At 45.6% G+C, this 21,778-nt stretch overlaps 1 protein-coding gene across 1 annotated transcript in view; it reads left to right on the top strand.

Moving 5' to 3' along the window:
* The first annotated feature begins 237 nt into the window (after window positions 1-237).
* The window catches only part of LOC147613535 (pentatricopeptide repeat-containing protein At5g27110-like), a 46,296-nt gene continuing 24,755 nt past the window's right edge, over window positions 238-21,778 (top strand). Inside the window, exon 1 of the mRNA XM_086781504.1 lies at window positions 238-1,110. Within this exon, the coding sequence (XP_086637630.1) occupies window positions 986-1,110 (125 nt within the window). The 5' untranslated portion in view covers window positions 238-985. The remainder of the gene's footprint in view (window positions 1,111-21,778) is intronic.

Raw genomic sequence — 21,778 nt, 5'->3', positions numbered from 1 at the left:
GAGGGGGAATGCTGGAAAAACAATCCCCTCATGGTTGCACTACTGAAGCAATGATGGAGGCATGCATCCTACTGGGCTATCAGATCTCTTGGGAGCAGTCGTGTTTTTTGACGGAGGAGGAGAGACTAGATTTTCTCTATAAAATCCTAAACGAGGATAAAAATGATTTGTAAAGTTCAATAGTTTGTGGTTCAGTTTCTGAGGTAGTATATATAATTATTATTTATAAAAATAAATAAATCAAAGCGAAAACCATTTCTAACAAAATTTACTTCAGATGGATTTTGAAGCCCACTCTCTCCATGCGCACAGACAGGAACCACACGCAGACAGGAACCCCTATGAAGAGTTCTGCCATAGCCAGGAGCTCGAGCTTTTTTTTCTTTGTCTCAGAAGCAAGCCACGAGTTTGAGGGCACCTCTTTGGACTCCGAGCTTTGTAGCCAACAACAGTAGCAGCGCCGCTCTAGCCAGCGGTCCCATTGCTGGCAACAGCTTCAACGATCCCTTGCCCCCCCCCCCCCCCCCCCCCCCCCCCCCCGGGTTGTCGGCTAGGTTCCCATCCCTTGTTGTGCAGGTCCTTTTTGCTCTCATTTGAATCCGGCAATGCAGCTTTCTTCTTTCGTAAGTTCCATTTCCTGCGGGTGCCCCAGCGTCCAAAATTAAATACCACCTTGTTAGCGCGGAGGAAGGCATTCTCTTCAGCCTGAGCTTCTTTTGCTGCCCTAGCCATGGCCTTTTTTTCAACCCTAGCGTCCTCTGCCTCTCGGATTACAGGAGAAAAGAGCTCTTTGAAATGCCTGGCTGGTCGTTATGTCAGGAAAAGCTGTCTTCTTGGAGTGAAGGCTAATGTATGGAGGCGGCCTCTACTTTATTTGTCTCTCTGCAAAACGGGGAGACGGCATTGGTTTGAAGCACAAGGTAGAGAACGCTCAGGATAGCACTTTGTACGCCAGCCCTTCAGCAAACGCTCTACAATCGGTGTAATGAGAGTGGTACATTTTGAATGCATCTGGAGATTGTGGCCAGTCTCTAGCTTGTCAAAGGTCCCCTCGGCGTGGTCGTGGTGTGTGGCCAGGTTTGGCAAGGCAGGAGCTTCATCCTTAACCAGGTACCTTCCATGGCTATGATATGAGTAAGTAGTTTTTTTTTTCCCCAGGCATTTAAAATGGCTATGTTATGAGCTTCATCCCTTCCCTATGGATTTTCATTGCTATGGTGTGAGCACCTTACACTAGGTAGTTCCATTGGCTTTGATTTGAGTTTTTTGCTGAACCAAATGTGTATTATGGGTATGTTATCTGAGTGTCGACATGGGTGAGAATTGACGTGTATGGTGCAAACATGGATGAGAACGCATGGTGGTAAGTTGTGGTGCAAACATCTAACATTGATGAAAGGACAACGTGGGCTAATATGTTGCTGCTGGCCATAGTGGGTGGAGGAATGCTTCATGGCTAAGGTTAAGTAGGATAGGCAGCTTGTTAAAAAGGGCGCTAGGTGGCATGGAATCCTAAAAAAGAAGAGAGCCAAGTGGTAGCTTGGCACAAGGACGATGTTTATTATAGCCATTTGTAAGAGGTAATGGTTTGGACAAATACATGAGGATTGGTTTCATGGTTAAACATTGTTTTGAGAAAAGGGTGAAAATATTTTAAAACCGGTAAGGATGTAGTAGATTCAATAGTTGGAGCAAAAGAGTTGTGCTCAAAACCTTGCTAATGCAATTATATTGTAAGTCAACAAGAGGTAAGAATGGGTAGTAGGAGTAACAGTGTTGTGGACAAACACTTGCAAAGGAGAGGATAGCATAGATTTAATATACACTCACTTGGAGTGAAATATCTCCTCCAAAAAGTTTTGCCACTTCGTCCTCGGAATCGGCCAACACTTGCTCCGAATCACAGGCCCTTGTAGATTCCAGTTCTAGAATACTAGATACTCAAGGTGTTGACTCCATCTTGTCGAGATGGGTAGATATAGCCTCCATTTTAGCTGCTTGCATGTCCAAGAATGCCTTCATGCTGAGAAGCAAATTAGTGAGTTGTAAATCCATGACAAATATCAAGTGATCAAGGACCAAGTGAAGGATTTCAACCCTGTGCGATGAGGTAAGGGTTTGGTGGGGGACGGAGGCACAATATACCTCCAATTAATTTAGATGCAATGAAGAGAACCCAAATAGGTACTTTCTCCAAACCTGAACTTGTGCACTCTTGGAATCTTAGTGCTCTATCCTATATCCCCTTTGGTGGGGTAGGGAGGCACAATATACTCCCAATTAGCCCAGGTGCAATGAAGAGAATCCACTTTCCCCAAACCCCGAACTTGTGCACTCTTGGAATCTAAGTGCTCTATCCTATCTAAGTAGTTAGAAAAGAAAAAATTTGGTAGGTTTCCTAGGCTCTGATACCAATTGTAGAACATTGGTGCCTTTGTGCTAGGGTTCTTCAGAGGGAGAAAGAAGAGTCCTAGGCGGAATTACACATATAGCACACACAAGAGTCCTAAACTACTGCATTGTATTATGTACAAGAAAGAAGTAATACAACTGAAATTCAAGTACAAGATGTGGCTGAGAATGAAGACATCAAATCGTAATATATCTCCAATTAACTTAGGTGCAATGAAGAGAACCCAAATTTTATCAAATCCGAACTTGTGCACTCTTGGAATCTAAGTGCTCTACCCTATCCAAGCACTCAACGCACACGGGTGCCAGAGAGAATAAAAATTTGCAGGTTCCCTAGGCTTTGATTGTAGCATTATATGGTAGTGATGTGTGTGAACACACTTAGGACTGTCGGGGTACTTTTTTCCTCACTAGGAGGTTTTTTCCCCCGTGCGTATGTACACCCCCTTATCTACTCATTTTGGGGTATGTAACTTCTCTTTTGTATCTTGCACACATTTGTTTATTCTAATCTAGTGAGTTTATGTGCTCTCAAGCTTCTCTATCTTGTGTGTATGCATTGTTGCAACCCTAACCCTAATTCCAACAATTGGTATTAGAGCTAGCTTCCTTGATACTTGATCTAGTAGTCTGCCTCCTTCCTCACGACCCTGTTTTCTCTCTCTGATTGAGATACCCTCTTAGGAGAAGAAGGTATATACTGTAGTGTGCTGTATACGAAGTATACAGCATTTTGGTTGTATACAGCATTTGGGGGTCCATGGTGCGATTCGGGCGCGTTTTGGGCACCGCAAGGTTTCGGCAGACGTTCTGGAGAGGCGTCATTTTGGATTGGTTCTGCCCGATTTTGGGTGTTTGGGCTGTGTAGCGGCAAAGATTTGGTGTGCAGCAGTATCTACAGTGTCTTCAATAACATCGACCATCATACTTTTGCCAATAACATTCTATTCTCTACTTTGTGTTATTTTTCATGCACTTTGCAGGTGATTCAGTTAGTTGGCAGTGTCATGTGCATCCGTTAATCTTGATGCCTATAGACATGGATTTCTCATATATGGGTAGATTTAGGGGCAAATTTAGAGTGGATTTTGCAGCCCTACAGGCTCTGGGAAGTGCCCAAGACATAGCTCAATGGTTGGGACACCTTTTGGGCATAGTTTGGACACAAAATATGACTTTTTGGACAATGTTTTGCAGGTAAAATAGACCAAACCGACTTGATTACGATCATTAGGCATACATTAGAATCATCATTCAAAGATCAAGAGGATCCATTTGTCAAAGTCTGCGAGGCAGCAAGGACACAGTGGTGGATCAGCAGGAGCTTCTCTTGCCTGATTTGCAAGTAGAGGGCTGCAAGGATCTTTGCTATGCATCATGAAGCTATGAATCAGCAAGATCATTGTATATATAGCATGTTTTGGCAATATACAGTAGATTAGGTCTATCTCTTTTTCTCTTTTGTGTCTTTGTGCAACGCATGTTACATTGGTATTAGAGCTTAGGTCATCCTAGGACAGCCTTTAGCTTATGTTTGGTGCATGCTGAATTAGGGTTTTTGAAATTAGGGTTTGCGTTTTAGGGTTTGCAAGAAAAATTAGGGTTTGGGTTTTTTTTTTGTTTTTTTTGTTTTTTTTGTTTTTTTTGTTTTTTTTGTTAAATCTGCGTTTTTGCATCAGGTTTTTATTCATTTTCAGCATAGTATACTGCTAGAAAGTCTAGATTTCAGCCTAGCATGATCCTAGGGAGTTTAGAAAGCATGTAGAACTATAGGGTTAGGGTTTTTAGGCTGATTACAACGGAAAAAACAGCAAAACAATATCATGAGTTTAGAGGCAATGGATGACGACTTTCTCGAGACTTTATCCAACGAAGAGTTGTGGGAATTTAAGAAGTCGGCAGGCAGATTCATCCAGCTTTTAGCAAACGGTGGAGCAAAGCCCGATTATCCTAAAAGACAGAAGGCAAAGAGACGCTTGGCAGTAGTTCGACTTGAGATCCAAACCCGACGGGAAGCAAGGATGCTAGCATAGGAAAATTCACTAGTGGTTGACACTTAGCAGGAGGAAGTTTCCAAGAATACCAGAGAGCTTCCAAGATCGAAAGTGGACCAGGAGACAATTTCCTCGAGAAAGGAGTGTGGATTGGTGAAGAATTCTGAGGAGGAGATTACAATGCCCATGGTGGATAAGCTAGAGACAGCAAAGGAATCACCTAGGGTTGTGGAGCAGCCCAAGATTGAGAGCATTAATCCAAGTGAAGGAGAACTTCTAAGGCAAGAGAAGTTTCACAATGATGCTATCACAAATGGGGAGATTCACTAGTCATTGTTTGAGATGTCATTGCTCTCTAGGCCGAACTAATTGATGAGTTACAAGTGCCAGTGCCCGAGGATCTCAGCGAATCCAATACAACAGAGAACGCCGAGACTAGTGCCACAAGAATTTCCAAGAGTTGAGGATTCTCTCGTATTGGAAGAGCATCCACCATTGGCAAAGGAACTAGAACCAGAACCAGAACCAAAATCCGAATCCGAACCCGAACTTGAACCCGAAGAGCAGATTCTAGAGCAGGTAGATCTTTCTGAATCCTATGTGGAGGAGGATGAGGTTGTCTCGACAGTTTCAGAGGAGTTTTCAGAAGATCTAGAGACCGAGCTAGAGAACTTGAAGACTAAGTCAGAGAGCTTGGGGATTGAGCCGATGGATATGAAGTGCAATCTTTGGACCGGAACGGAATCGGAGCAAAGTTGTATGGATTACCCCAGTGCTCCAAGCCTAGCAAGAGGGGATGTCATGTGCATCCGTTAATCCCGATGCTCATAGACATGGATATTCTCATTAGCAAATATATGGGCAGATTTAGAGTGGATTTTGCAGCCCTACAGGCTCTGGGAAGTGCCCAAGACATAGCCCAATGGTTGGGACACCTTTTGGGCATAGTTTGGACACAAAATATGACTTTTTGGACAATGTTTTGTAGGTAAAATAGACAAAACCGACTTGATTACGAATTCATACCTTTTTCCTATAAATAGGATCATTAGGCATTCATTAGAATCATCATTCAAAGATCAAGAGGATCCATTTGTTAGAGTCTGTGAGACAGTAAGGACACAGTGGTGGATCAGCAGGAGCTTCTCTTGTCCGATTGCAAGTAGAGAGTTGCAAGGATCTTTGGTATGCATCATGAAGCTATGAATTAGCAAGATCATTGTATATACAGCATGTTTTGGCAATATACAGTAGATTAGGTCTCTCTCTCCTTCTCTTTTGTGTCTTTGCTAAACATAGGATTAGCGTTATCTTCTTTGCTTAGCGTTAATCATGAACACGCTTCCGCAACGCATGTTACAGGCAACCATCCAGGGTTGCATTTAGTGAATACTAAGTACTTGCAGTGTGTTGAAAGATTTTGCATTTGGTAGAAAGTTATGGCTGGCAGTAGTGTGTTGGATTATATCATCTCCAGAGGGTCTACATCATCTTTTTCATGCTTATATTGGCCATTTATGAGGCCCTGCATTGGCATATCTTAGCAGAGACTATTCAGCATTTTTCTACCATTTTTTGGTATTTTTAGGCATTTTATGTAGCATTTTATGCTACTGTCATGATGTCGGTCTGCTACAGTTGGCTGACCAGCATCCTGAGGGAGTATATAAGGGCTGGCTCCCTTTCCCTCAATTCATCTCATTTTTCAGCATTCAGTTGAGGTCATTTGCAGCTGCTACTGCTTCTCACCATTGTACGGCACCTACGGGCTTCCCTCGTGCTCAGATTTCAGCAATAAACAACAGTTCCCAGCATTTACAGGTCTTGTACCTGGGCCTACATCTGTGTTTTATATTTGCTTCGCTTTCTTTCATGGTATCATAGAAAAACGCTGATCTGTGAGCAGAAGAAAGCTGTGTTTTCTGTTTTGGAGCAGAGGCTTCGACAGTTTGTTGTGTTTTCTGCAGATTTCAGCGTAGAAGGTGCTGCGTTTTCTTCCGGGAGCAGAGGCTTCCTCAAGAGTGTTGCGTTTTCTTTATCTAACACTTGGGACTGTTGTATTTCTGAATTTTCAGCAAAGATTGCTGATTTTTCTAATTGCTGAAGCCCTCTTCTAGGTGCTGAGGACATGGAACTACATCTTGGAGAGATCTTCTTCCTTTCCTTTCAGTTTCCCACCCTCCCTCCCTTTCTTCTTGCTGTGCACAGCCTGAGAGGAGGACTTGCTCATTTTTTTCAACCCCTTTTTCTTCAGAGAAGGTTTCTTGTCAGAGGACATGGCTTCACGAGATTTCTCTACTGCTGCTCTATCTCCTGTTGATTCTCTAGCACCATCACAGCCTGGATCCCTTGCTTCCGTCGCTCCATAAGTGGTTCCTATTTCCAATCTTTTCCCTCTGAGTTTCTCTCATCCAGGTCTTGCGCCCACCCCTACCCACATACCATCCTACAATCCTCCCTAAGTCAGTGACTCCATGAAGCTTACCGCAACCAACTATCATACTTGGTCTTTCTACACTCAGTTGTTGCTGGAAGGAGCCGGTGCGTGGATGGCTATCTTCACACCTCACTTGGTGGACCTTGCTTTGAGAAGCATATTGGATGCTCGGGCTTGTCTTATCATCATCCATTGCATGACTCCATCCATTGCATGGTGTTCTCCATGTACCACGAATTTCCAAAAATTTGTTTTCAGTATACAAAGCTTCTCAGAAGGGACTTGGTGTGTACTTTGATGATGAGGTCATCGAAGTAATCGACAAGAAGACTCTCTCGGTTGTTGCCAATGGAGTCCATGATGGGATCTCTACAAGATCATCTATTTTTCTTCCCAGATCCCTTACACTGATTCCCATATTCATCAACTTTTCTCACCCGTGTTGGCTTTGGTTTTTGAGGCAGATACTTCTTTGTGGCATTCTTGCTTCGTTCATGTACCCATTGTTGCCTTACAGAAGTTCCATTGTAAGCAGGTTGTTAGCGGACTACCTCAGCTCAGGTCTCTCTCACACATCTGCTCATTTTGCATGATGGGCAAGCATCATCGAGATGCATTTCCAGAGGAGGCCACTCATCGAGCAACCCGAAGACTGGAGCTAATACATGCAGATCTTGCAGGACCTATGGAGGCTGAGTCTCTTGGTGGGGCTCAATATTTTCTTCTTCTTGTGGATGATTTCACTCGCAAAGTCTGGGTATGTTTTTTGGCTCGCAAGTCAGATACTTTTGCCAATTTCAGGATTTGGATCGTGATGGTGGAAAATCAGTCTGGGGGTAGAGTTTCATTCCTCCGGACTGATAATGGTGGCGAGTTTGTACCATTTGATGACTTCCTTGCTTCGAAGGGCATTCACCAATAGATTACAGTTCTTTACACTCCTCAGCAGAATGGAGTTCTGGAACGAAAGAACCGGCCCGTCAAAGAGATGGCTTGTGCTTTGTTGCATCATGCAGGTCTCCCTCCTGCTTTCTGGGGTGAAGCTGTGGCTACCTCAGTTTATCTCAGTAACCACTCTCTCACATAAGCGGTTAAGGGGATGACTCCGGAGGGGGCCTTTACAGGACACAAGCCTTCTGTATCTCATCTTCGTGTTTTCGGCTATGTTTCTTATGTGCATGTCCCCGATAAGAAAAGGACCACACTCGCACGGAAGTCAGAGGATGATCTTCACAGGCTACAGTTTGAGATCCAAAGGGTACCGCTTCTGGGATCCGGAGGTTAATGACATCATCATTATTTCCCGTGATGCTCGATTTGATGAGAGCTTGTTTGGCATTGATTCCTCTCCGCCTGATGCATCTTCCGACTTTCTGGATGATCCATTCCCGACAGATGCTAGTGAACTTTTACCTCTTCCACGTCCAGCTCCTCCTCCTCCCCTTGCTGCAACCCCGGTGTAACATGCGGAAGCTTCGAGGGAGATCGGTAACTTCAATGCTCAGCAAAAACAGCACGCTTGTCGTGACGAAATTAACGCACAGAGCTGAATATAGATGTGCAGAAAATAGAGAGAGAGAGAGAGGGAGAAGAGGACACAATATTGGGTCCCGAATACCTTCTGTAGGGCCCCCACCACGAATGGTGTATTTGCTTTATTAGAATGATGTAAAATACTGAAATAAAAGACTGACTGAACATTCTTGGCTGAGATGGATCTCTGCCCTTGACCTTCAATCCTTCACCCCTTCTGCGTTAGCTTGTTCTAGGCTGTCCTGGCCCTTGTTTCAGCTTCAGCACTTGATGAATGATGAGATAACACAAATGGTGTAACATGCAGCGGAAGTCTTCGTATTGGAGGATCTTGTCACACAAATGCTCACACCGTCTTCTGTATCCTGAGTTTCACGAGTTTAGCAATCCACTTTAATACTTCAAACTTTAAAGAGATATGAGAGAGAGAGATGAGAACTGCACACCGTATGGGGTCCCAAATTACCCACTGAAGGGCCCCCTATCCCGTTACCGAGATAGTATTTGCTTTATTATCTTTAAAGAGACTGACGGTGCGACTGACGATAAGCCAAACGCAAGACCTCTGAAGACCAAGTGTTGGGCTGAACTGTGCATTGCTGTAGAAGCACCAAAGATCTCCAATCTCGAGCCTATGCACTCTTCCCAATGGTATGAGGGAGAGATGCAAAGCTAGGGTTGAGAGAGGGGCTCTTTGGGACTGTTCTAGACTGTATATGAATGCTGTAAATGAATGAGAATGCTGCGTTTTACCTTCACCAAGTGGCTGGAGCAAAACGATGAATGAATGAATGCTGAAAACTGCATGGATGCAGAAAACGCAAGATGGACTGAAGGCTGAATGCTGAACTGCTGTGTTTTACTGATGTAGATGGCTGAATGATCATGCGTTTGAGGCGCCTAGGGCTGTAGGAGACAAAAGCTGAAGAGAGAGGGCTGAAACTGCAATCGCCTATGCTCCTGGGGCTTAGGATTGGTAAGCGCTTGATGGCTCTCTTGCTAAATATGATGAATGAATAGATGATTGTCACATGCACTCTGCACTCAGTGCATGGTGACAAGTTGGCTCATCATCAGCAGTGCAACAATTGTACATTATTAGAACCTAGTAGGATGATATTTGTCGTACGTCGTGACCCCATTGTACATCCTCAGTCCAGGATAAGTCAGGCATGAGCTACGTAGGTCATTCCTCAGCCTTAGCGGGTCAGTCAATCAGTCAAGTCCCTTAACCCACTTGGAGAGAATCATTCATGCATGTAGAGTCAGTAGAAGCCTTAGGGTTTGCATCAGAACGCACTCTGCATCTTGCATAATATGCATTCATATGCTTGTGCATCATTTAGAACATCTCAGAAGGCTTAGGGAATTTACTAGGATTTATTTGGTATTTTTTCCACATTTTATGGTATTTATTTAGCATTTAATGTCATTTATAAACATAAACTTTATTAAATAAATGACCAGCCAACTTGACCAGCCTCTAGTTAGTATAAATAGACTTGCATAGGGCTTAGACATTCATTCAGTCTTCAGTAAGCTAGGCACCTTCCTCCTCAGCACTAGGAGCATTCCCCGCCTTTAGCCTAGACTGGTTCCTGCCCTTATGGAGTTTGTGTTGTGCTTCAGCCTTCTTGCAATCCCCTTAAGCAGCCCACAACTCCACAGTCATCAGGCGCAACCCTTCTTGCAGTCCATTCAGCGGCCAGCAGCTCCACAGTCCCTACAGCCATCAGGCGCAGCCATCTATACCCTAACGTAGCAGTTCGGTCCCTTCAGCCCATAGGCGCCTGCATACAGCACCCTGCCAGGCCCCAGTACAGCAGGTTCCCTCTGTGTTTGAGCATAGATCACAGCCAGCAAGTATTCTAGACAGTTCAATCCTGCGTTTGCAGATCTACAGCAGTTTCCAGCATTGCGTTTCAGTCTATAGTCTGCGTTTCAGTCTAGCATCAGTTCTACAACAGTATTCTGCCTTCTGTGCATCATCCATATATGCAAGTCATCTGGTGAAGGTAACGTATCATTCATAAGCATTTACAGCCATAGTTGCAAGCATTCTTTGCATTCGTGCATTCGCATTCGAGAATGCTGAGTTTGCAAAAGAATGCATCGAGGGTGGATGCATTCGCATTCGTGGCGGGTGAAAATTTTATTTTTTTGGGCATAAATAGAATGTTCAAAGTCAATGCTTGAAAACACAATGAAAAACTTGAAAGCTTGAAACTTAAAAGATGTTAGAATTTAGAACTTAAGACTCAAGACTCAAGAGTGCTGGAAATGTACTCAATACTCATATTATCACATAAAGAGTGAAGTACATAAGTCAGAGTACTAGACTGTAGTCCCAAGGCAAAGAGCCCAACACACTAAAAGTGAAGTGTGCTCACACGGGGAAAAAACCCTTGTCCAGCCAAGGTAAAAAGTGCCCGTGTGTGAGAGGTCATGTACATGGTGAATTGTGATCATTCATCATCTTCCTCTTCAGAGGAAGAAGATGAAGTAGCATCCTCATTTGTCTCAACAATATCAGCTTCAGCCTGCTCAGTACCAACTGCATGCATGTCCTCTTCTTCCTCATCCTCCATAGACTCACAAGCCTCTTGTGAAGAAACAAGTCTCTCATCATCAAAGTTTTAAAAAATTGTAAGTGTTAAAAAAATTGCAGGCAAAGTTTGCAAAGGGATGCAAACTGCAAACGTTTGCAAAGCCTTGCATTCGAGAATGTTTGCAACTATGTTTACAGCATAGTTACATAGCTTAGAACAATCCACCGCAGTCCTCTCTCAGCCTCAGGTGTGTAGCCCTTCCTCATGCCCTTGGGAAGAGTGCATAGGCTTGAGATCAGTTCAGCCGTGTACAGTTCAGCCAAGCTTCCGATCCTCTAAGATCTTGCGTTTGGCTTATCTACAGTCCACAGTCATTCTCTCTAAAGTAAGAAAGCAAATACTATCTTGTTATAATGGGATAGGGGGCCCTTCAGTGGGTAATTTGGGACCCAATCTGGTGTACGGTTCTCATATATCTCCTTATCTCTTTAAAGTTTGAAGTATTAAAGTGGATTGCTAAACTCATGAAACTCAGGATACAGAAGACGGTGTGAGCATTTGTGTGACAAGATCCTCCAATACAAAGACTTCCGTTGCATATTACAATGATTATGCAAAGCCTCTATTTATACTAGTGATGTTGCTAGTCGGTTGGCACTAGATGCTGGCCGACTGCTATTTAAACATTAAATGCTTAATGATGCATAAATGCTGAAAATGATGGAAAAAATACCAGAAAAATCCTAGATAATTCCTGAGGTTCTAGATGCTATGCATGAATGATGTGCAATATGCAGGATGCTTTCTAATGCAAAACCTAAGGTTTCTACTAACTGTATATGCATGAATGCGTCTCTTTAAGTGGGTTAAGGGACTTAGATTGACTGACTAACTGACTGTGGCTGAGAATGACTTACGTAGCTCGTGCTTGACTTATCCTGGACTGAGGATATACAATGGGGTCACGGCATACGACAAATATCATCCTACTGGGTTATTATAATGTACAGATGTTGCACTGCTGATGATGAGCCATCTTGTCACCATGCATTGAGTGTAGTGCATGTGACATTCCCTCCTGTATAGCTTGGCGGCAGGTTCATGGCTTCCAAGTAGTCCGCTAATAACTGGGGGTACTCCTGGAAGAACTCCTCGTCTAGCCATACGGCTTCGTGGGTACCTCGATCTCGGAATTTCGTATAGAACTGATGTATCCGTCGACCGTAACCATGCTTCCAACGATGAAGAAGGATTTGCTCGGGCTCGATGACTTCTGCTTCGTCTACCACGTCTGGCTGCTGTTCATCTGAAACATCAAACACTTCTGGTCCAACATATGGTTTTAGCCAAGAAACATGGAAAACATCATGCATTGTCCAACTGGTAGGCAACTTTAACTTCATGGAGACATCACTTAACTTCTTAACTATTGGAAAAGGTCCAAAACTACGGAATGACAGCTTGGGACAACGTTTGTCCACTTGTTTCAATCTTTGTTTCATGATATGCAGATAGACCCAATCCCCTTTCTTGAAGTGGACATCTCGTCTAGACTTATTGGCTTGTCTGCTATATGCTTCCTGTGCTTTGGTCAAGCAGTCCTTGAGACTGACTCGATGATTTCGGAAAATGCTTCCGTGGTTTTATTAGCCTCTAGAGATGGAGACACCAATCTCGTCAAAAGAGAAGAGAAATGACGACCAAAGGTTGCTTCGTATGGAGTCCGTCCGACACTGGATGAATGAGTGTCGTTCAAAATAGCTTGGACCAATGGAAGACAATGTTCCCATTTGGACTGCTGGTCATGACAGTATGACTTGAGAACATCAAAGGCCAACTGGTTATAAATTCCTGTTTGGCCATGTGTCTGCAGATGGAATGCACTAGACAATTGCAACTTAGTTCCGAAGTTTTCAAATAATGCCCTCCAGAAATGCGAGGTAAACTTGGAATCTCTATCTGAGGTGATGGTGCTAGGCAAACCACAAATTGGGTACCAATGCTTGAGAAACAGACGAGCTACGTCCTTGGCTGTGGCCGTATGCTTGCATGGGACGAGCATGCAGAATTTACTAAAGCGATCCACAATGGTGAAACACTGAGTGTTACGGGATCCGGTGGATGTTGGTAGAGACCCTACAAAGTCCATAGATATGTCGATGAAAGGTCCGTCGGGGATAGGCAAGGGTTGAAGTAAACAAGCCTTCTTTGTATGTGGAACCTTTACTTTTTGACAAATCTTACAGGCTTGTACATGTGCATAGACATCACGCCTCATCTTTGGCCAATAAAAGGACCGTTCTAATTTCTGGAGGGTATTGTTGATACCCCTATGTCCTCCAACTAAGGAGTCATGGGCATCATGGAGAAGAGTAATTGAGGGCCAAATTGTACTGAGTACCAAACTTAGGGAAGTCGACATATTGGTCTTTCATCATGTTAGAAGTCATCCCCTGTCTTTATCACACACCAGGGCCTCTGTTGTGGGTGTGCCCGCCCTGTATAGGTGTTTTATCATTTTTCCTCACTCCCCGTATTTTTTTTCCATTTTTTCCTATTTTTCTAGGGTGTGGGAGGTAGTGTAGGACGTGTTAGCTGTACCAGATGCTGGCCGACTGGTCACAGGCAGTCCCAGTTGCTCCCTGCTGTGCTGGCCGACTGCACACGAGTGACGGCCGACTTTGATATGCTGGCTGACTACTGTATTTTCAGGTCATGGGCATTTCAGGTTCAGTCGGCTGTCCATCCACTGGCCGACTGCACTCATGGGGCCATTTAAATAGGCCCCATTGCCCCCACATTGTATTCATTCAGTTTTCCTCGGGATCTTGTGTATAATAGAGAAGAGTTATACGCCTATCTCTCTCCCTCTCCTGTGCTGTCTATTTTCTGCACTCTACTTGCTCTTGTGGTCTCAAGTTTGGTTATCATTTCCGTTGCGTATTTTGACATGGTATCAGAGCCCTAGGCTCTTGATAGATCTTGGGAGTTTTCTGAGCAAGAGGGGGATAGTTACGTTGCTGATTGGTGGACTGTTTGGACTGTTCGGGAAGAGAAGTTGCAAGAGGAAGGCGGGCTAAAGTGCTGGACAGCCACTTGCAGGTTTAGAGTTTTTTTTTCCCACCCACCCACCCTTTTTAGTCTTATCCCCGCGATGGCAGATTTGTTAGAGATGGCTGAGAAGAAGCATGTGAAGATCCCGACTCTCCCCACGTTTCTAGTAGACCGTCAGTTGGACGGGAACAATTACGGCATCTGGAAGGTGATGATGGAGTTTGTGCTGGAGTCATATGACCTTGTTGATTTCATCGTTATCGGGGTTCCAAGGCCGGAAGCAGAGGAAGGGGAGTTACTGTTGATGAAGAAGGACCGAGAGGCGCAGGCACAGATGTGGGATCGTGTCAACGCCAGGGTCCGGTCATTTATTTTTCTCAATTGCACACCACAAGTAATCAATCACGTAAAGCACATGACGTTGGCCAGAGGCATATGGCAGCACTTGGCTTCTCTTTATAACAGGGTATCACCCATGAAGAGGATCTCCTTGGAAGTGCAGATGCGGGTTATGAACCCTGCAAAGTCATCGACGATGTGGGAGCACATTAACAAGCTGCAGGCTCTTCAGCAGGAAGTCCTCCAGGCTGGGAAGGAGATATCATCTGAAGACATGGCCATTACTTTGCTGTCCCACTTGCCTGCTCAATATTCCGCTTTCTACTCCTCTTTGATTACGAGTGGCAGGCTCAGCACCATTACTTGGAAGGAGCTTGTGCCCATGGTCTTGGACGAGGAGGAACGTTTCACGAACCCTCCTCACAGCGGAGGTTCGGAGGACTTAACTGGCCAACGGTCAAAAGGCCGGAATAACAACAAGGGCAAAGGGAAGGCTTCACCAGAGAAGTCTTCTGAGAAGAAGCCCGACAGAGAACGAGAGAAGCTGAAGGCCGAACGATCCTGCAATGATTGTGGCGAGAAAGGCCACTATTGGAGGAAGTGTCCTAAGCGGACTGGGAAGAGTGCTGATTCTTTAGCCTCAGCTGCAAAGACTACTGCATTTGTGCACTTAAAAGATGATGGACTCCGATGCTTCATCGTCTTCGAGTGAGGAGGCAGTTGGCTGGGAAGGAGATATCATCTGAAGACATGGCCATTACTTTGCTGTCCCACTTGCTTGCTCAATATTCCGCTTTCTACTCCTCTTTGATTACGAGTGGCAGGCTCAGCACCATTACTTGGGAGGAGCTTGTGCCCATGGTCTTGGACCAGGAGGAACGTTTTACGAACCCTCCTCACAGCGGAGGTTCGGAGGCCTTAACTGGCCAACGGTCGAAAGGCCGGAATAACAACAAGGGCAAAGGGAAGGCTTCACCAGAGAAGTCTTCTGAGAAGAAGCCCGACAGAGAACGAGAGAAGCTGAAGGCTGAACGATCCGGCAATGATTGTGGCGAGAAAGGTCACTATTGGAGGAAGTGTCCTAAGCGGACTGGGAAGAGTGCTGATTCTTCAGCCTCAGCTGCAAAGACTACTGCATTTGTGCACTTAGAGATAATGGACTCCGATGCTTCATCGTCTTCGAGCGAGGAGGCAGTTTGGTTTCACCGCGAAGAATACCCGGGAATGGATTCTTGACAGTGGTGCTTCTAGGCACATGACTCCGTCGCGTGACTTCTCTTTGGATCTGAAACGGCAGTCAGGCCGCATTTTTATTGGCGACAACTCCACTATTCTGATACACAGTGAGGGCCGGATGGAGATTATTCCCGACGGCAAGGGGGGCAAGCATGCTTCCCCTGTTCTTTACGTCCCTGCTCTGGGTTTTCATCTTCTGTCAGTGCATGAAGTATGCAAGACTGGCTTTCGGGTGGAATTTGAGGAGCATTCACTTGCTCTATGGGACCGTGAGACTGGCCAGGTTGTTTGGGAAGGCGCTGTGGAGAATGGTATCTACAAGCTATCTGCACCCTCCTCGTTGACAGGTTCTCAGGTCGGAGATCTGTGGCACTTTTGTTTTGGCCACTTAAATGTGGACGCACTGCGGCGAGCTTTCCGAGACCAGATGGTGGTTGGCTTGCCAGATGTTGGCAGTAGGCAAGGACGTTGCAGTTATTGCATACGTGGTAAGCAGCACAGGGAATCCTTTCCGAAGCAGGCTTCCAGGCGGTTGGAGTTGATTCACACTGACTTGTGTGGACCTCAGCAGACACCATCATTGGGAGGATCTCTCTATTTTATGCTGCTTGTTGTTGGCTGTACCAAATTCATGTGGGTCTACTTTCTTTCACAGAAGGACCAAGCTTTTGCACGGTTCAAGGATTGGCACGTGATGGTGGAGAAAGAGTCTGGATTGCAGGTAAAGACTCTCAGGGCTGACAAAGGGGGTGAATTCTCCTCGACTATATTTCTCAGATTTTGTGCAGACCATGGCATCAAGAGGGAACTGGCCAATACCGGATCGCCTTCAGAGAATGGAGTTCTAGAACGCAAAAACAGGACTGTGGTCGAGATGGCGAGAACCATGCTGGAGCATCGTGATCTTCCTTGTCCACTTTGGGGAGAGGCTGTGGCAACGGCTGTCCATACCCTCAGCCGTTCTCCAACGACTTCAGTACCTAATATGACTCCGTTTGAGGCATACTTTGGCTGGAAACCTGATGTCTCGCACTTCCGTGTTTTTGGGAGTGATGCGTATGTACGTATTCCGAAGAAGCAGAGGGGGAAGCTTGACTCCAAGTCCCGCAAGCTTATATTCGTGGGGTATAATTCTCTTTCCAAGGGATACAAATTGTATGATCCCGACAGGAATGAGATTGTTGTCAGGCGGGATGTGGTCTTTGATGAGCATGTTCCAGTATCCACTGTCGAGGAGCCGCCACTTCTTGGAGATCCAGAAGAGTCTGATGATGATTCCCAGACCATTGCTCCAGTTGATCACCCTCAGTCAACGCAGGAGGTTGAACTCGCAGCTGGAGTGGAGCCCCCGCAACAGCAGGAGGCTCCACGATCTGTTCGAGTACCTAGGTGGTTGTTGGACACCTTTCGGGAGTTCGGTGTCGCGGAGTTACCCACCGAGTGGACCACAGAGGACGGCCCTCAAAGATGACACAGAGTCCGAGACAAAAGCAATATAGCGGAGCTTCTTCAGGTAAACTATGCTCTGATGTCTCGTATTATGCGGGACAAGGAGCCCACTTCCGTCAAGGAAGCCCTCTCACAGGATACTTGGAGGAAAGCCATGCAGGTGGAACTTGATGCCATCGAGAAGAACAACACATGGGAGTTGGTACCGAGGCCGTCGAAACGGTCAGTCATTGGTGTCAAATGGGTCTTTAAGACCAAATATGCGTCAGATGGGTCGGTGCACAAATACAAAGCCAAACTTGTGGCTAAAGGTTATGCTCAGCGGCCAGGCATCGACTACGAGGATACCTTTGCACCGACAGCACGGATGTCCACGATTCGGAGTGTTCTTGCCCTTGCTTCTGCTGAGAGGTGGCCCGTGTATCAAATGGATGTAAAATCTGCGTTCCTATATGGTGACCTGCAGGAGGAGGTGTATGTTGAGCAGCCTCCAGGCTTTGTTGTTCCAGGATCAGAAGGGATGGTTTACAGGCTACGTAAGGCCTTGTATGGTCTTAAGCAGGCTCCCAGGGCTTGGAATCAGAAGATTGATTCCTTCTTTGTTCGGACTGGATTTCAGAGATCGGTTGCAGATCCTAACTTGTATCTCTTTCAAGAACGCGGCATGGTTACGATTATCATCCTTTATGTGGATGATCTCATTCTCCCCGGGGGTCATGTGGAGCACATTAGTGTGATGAAGGCTGCCTTGTCAAAGGAGTTTGAGATTACCGACTTAGGCTTACTCCACTTCTTTTTGGGATTGGAGATCTGGCAGACCGAGAGGGGTTTTTTGTCTCTCAGCAGCGGTATGTTCATGAGTTGCTTGAGGCCTTTGGGATGGAGAACTGCAAGACTATTACTTCGTCGATGGACCCAAACACAAAGTTAACCGTTAATGAGTGAGCCAGTTGATGCCTCGCAGCATCGGAATTTGGTTGGTTCATTGATCTGGTTTGCTGAACACCAGATTGGACTTGAGCTTCTCCGTAGGGTTGTTGAGCTCTTTTATGCAGACGCCATTGAAGTCTCATTATGACGCAGGACTGCGGATCTTGCGGTATGTGCAAAGTACGAAGGATCTAGGGCTCTTTTACACAGGAGGGGATGGAGTTAGACTCCAAGGTTGGAGTGACTCAGATTGGGGAGGAGATCCAGACACGAGGAGATCTACTTCAGGTTACAGTTTTACCCTCGGCTCAGGAGCAGTAAGAGGCAGCCAACTATTGCCCTATCTTCGACAGAGGCAGAGTACCGGGCTGCTTGTGGTGCTGCGTGCGAGGTTTTGTGGTTGCGGAGGTTGCTAGGCGAGATTGGGTTTCCACGGAAGGAGCCCACAGTCAGCCAGTGCGATAACCAGAGTTGTATAGCTATTGCTCGGAACCCGGTCTTCCATGCCCGACCAAGCACATAGAGATACAGTATCACTTTGTACATGAGAAGATCTTGGTTGGTGACATCTTGCTACTTTATTGTTCGACGGAGGACAATGCGGCGGACCTCTTCACGAAGTCTCTACCTCAGGTACGGTCAGGTGGCACTCTAGCTCCCTTGGGTTGATTTCCCAGCCAGGAGCTGAGAGGGGGTGTTAGAAGTCATCTCCTGTCTTTATCAAACACCAGGGCCTCTGTTGTAGGTGTGCCCGCCCTGTATAGGTGTTTTATCATTTTTCCTCACTCCCCGTATTTTTTCTCCATTTTTCCCTATTTTTCGAGGGTGTGGGAGGCAGTGTAGGACTTGTCGGCTGTACCAGATGCTGGCCGACTGGTCTCACAGGCAGTCCCAGTTGCTCCTTGTGTGGGAGAATTAGGGTTAGGTCATGTGGGAGACATACACAGAGAGAACAAGGGAGAGAGAGAGTTGTGGGGATAAGTCAACTCATGAGGCATGAGTGTGTGACTCCCCTATCACACATGTATATTGCACTAGTACACATAGTGCACTTAGTACATTAAAAGTACTAAGTGTACTATGTACTATAACTTATGGGCTTGTACACACTATAAGGGTGGGCATAGTGCCTTTACCCCAACAACCTCCCACTTAAAGGCAAAGTGCCCTTAAATGAAGGAAAAGAAAAAATCAGCATGTACATGATAATATACAAGGCCATATCAAGGCTGAAACTGGCCTCATCCAATGCCCATCAAGTGTCTGCAATGAGCAAACCGCTCCGGAGGCAAACTCTTTGTCAACAGATCAGCCGGGTTGTCATCCGTATGAATCTTAACAAGCTGAATTTGCTTGTTCTCTATCACCTCTCTGATGAAGTGATACTTCACATCCACATGCTTCGTCTTTGCATGAAAGACAGGGTTCTTTGCCAACTGGATGGCACTCTGACTATCACAATGCAACAATGGAATATCCCCTGTATAGCCCAAATCAACCACTAACCGAGATAGCCATAATGCCTCCTTGCAAGCCTCTGTGGCTGCAATATACTTGGCCTCTGTAGTAGATAAGGCAGTGCACTTCTGCATCCTGGATATCCATGACACAGCACCTCCTGTGAATGTAAACACATAACCGGTAGTAGACTTCCGGTTATCTGGATGACCGGCATAATCCGAATCCGTGTAACCATGCACTAATGCATCCTGTTTGCCAAAGCAAATGCACATATCTTGTGTGCCCTTCAGGTATCTCATGACACCTTTCACTGCTTCCCAATGCTTCTTGCCAGGGTTGGCCATGTATCTAGAAACCACTCCCACTGCAAATGCAATGTCCGCCCTAGTAGCAACCATGGCATACATGAGACTGCCACAAGCTGAAGCATACGGAATCTTGGCCATATCAGCCCTGTCTCTATCTGACTGTGGGCTGTCCATAGCACTGAGTTTCACATATGGAGGCAAAGGAGTACTAGTCTTCTTCCCCCCGTCCATATTGAACCTCTGCAAGACTTTGCCAATGTATTCCTTCTGAGACAAATACAACACATGCTGATTTCTGTCCCGAAGTATCCGCATACCCAAGATGTGATTTGCATCACCCAAATCCTTCATATCAAAGGTTTGATGCAGCCTCTGCTTCAAGGCATCCATCTCTTTACGAGATTTCCCGGCAATCAACATATCATCAACATACAAGATGAGGATCAATAGATTGCCATCCAAAGCTTTCTTGGTGTACAAGCAGTGATCTATGTCACTTCTCCTGAATTTCTGTGATTTCATGAATGTATCAAATTTATGATACCATTCTCTTGGTGCCTGTTTGAGCCCATAAAGACTCTTTTTCAGCTTGCATACAAGCTTCTCCTTTCCACTCACTGCATAACCCTGTGGCTGCTGCATATATATCTCCTCATGGAGATCACCGTGAAGAAAAGCAGTCTTCACATCCATCTGAATCAAGTCCAGATCATCATGAGCAACCAAAGCCAATACAGCTCTAAGTGTGGTCATTTTGACCACTGGAGAGAAGATCTCATCAAAGTCCACACCATATTCCTGCTTGAAGCCCTTAGCCACTAACCTGGCTTTGTATCTTGGCTTTGCATCTGGTGCAACTTTGAGCCTGTATACCCACTTGCATGGCAAAACCTTCTTGCCTGCAGGCAAATGCACCAACTTCCAAGTTCCATTTTTATGGAGAGAATCCATCTCTGACTTCATGGCACGCTCCCATAGAGCTTTGTCTACCCTCTGTAAAGCCTCCTTATAACATGAGGGCTCCCCATAGTCAGTGAGCATCAAGTAGTCAACCCCTGGAACAAACCTGTCAGGGGCTCTGGAGGGTCTTGTGGACCTCCGTACCCAATGACCATCATTTGCAGGTTGCTGTCCAGCCTGCATATCACCCATTGGTGGCTCCTGTTCCATGCCATAAGGCTGAAATATCATGCCCGGTATTTCTTCTAACTGTGGTATATCCATAGGGATATCTTCTGCCATCTCTGGCTGTCCATTTGGACCATTTTCAGCACCATTTAAGGGCTGGTTTTGCTGCTGTAATGGCTGATTTACAGCCCTTGGTTGTTGTCCATGATGTCCATCATCATCAAAGATGACTCTGCCAGGCTCCTGTTGCCTTGCAGGCTCCTTATACATGCATGTTTCATCAAAAATGACATCATTGCTGCGTATAATCTTTCTATTCACGGGATCCCAAAGTCTATACCCCATTTCACCTCTGTCACCATATCCTAGGAATATGCATTTGTGAGACTTAGGATCAAGTTTGGTGCGCATTTCCCTGCGTATGTGCACGTACGCAACGCAACCAAACACTCTCAAGTGCTTGTATGACGGAGGCTTCCCTGTCCATACTTCTTCTGGCACTTTCCCACCAAGCCTCGTGTTAGGTGACCTGTTTATAAGGTGAACGGCTGTCATAACAGCTTCAGCCCAAAAACCATGAGGTAATGCAGCATGTGACAACATAGAACGAACCTTCTCCTGTATGGTCCTGTTCATCCTCTCTGCTGTCCCGTTTTGTGGAGGATCATAAGGAGTAGAGAGCTCCCTCTTGATGCCTTTAGCATCACAAAAGTCCTGAAACTGTTTGGACATGTACTCTCCACCATTGTCGGAACGCAAAGCCTTCAGTGTTTTGCCAGTTTGATTCTCAACAAGAGCAACAAACTTCTCAAACACTGAGAATGTATCACTCTTCAAACGAAGAGGATAGACCCACACCTTACGTGTGGCATCATCTATAAAAGACAAAATATTTTGCCCCTCCCAAAGAAAGCTGAGGCATCTCACATACATCTGTATGCACAAGCT

The sequence above is a fragment of the Cibotium barometz genome, chromosome 43 (assembly GCF_041138505.1).
Source record: "Cibotium barometz isolate CiBa-2024 chromosome 43, ASM4113850v1, whole genome shotgun sequence".
Classification (NCBI taxonomy): domain Eukaryota; kingdom Viridiplantae; phylum Streptophyta; class Polypodiopsida; order Cyatheales; family Cibotiaceae; genus Cibotium; species Cibotium barometz.
Note: the sequence above shows the minus strand (reverse complement) of the source record. Positions and strands in the feature narration are given on the sequence as shown.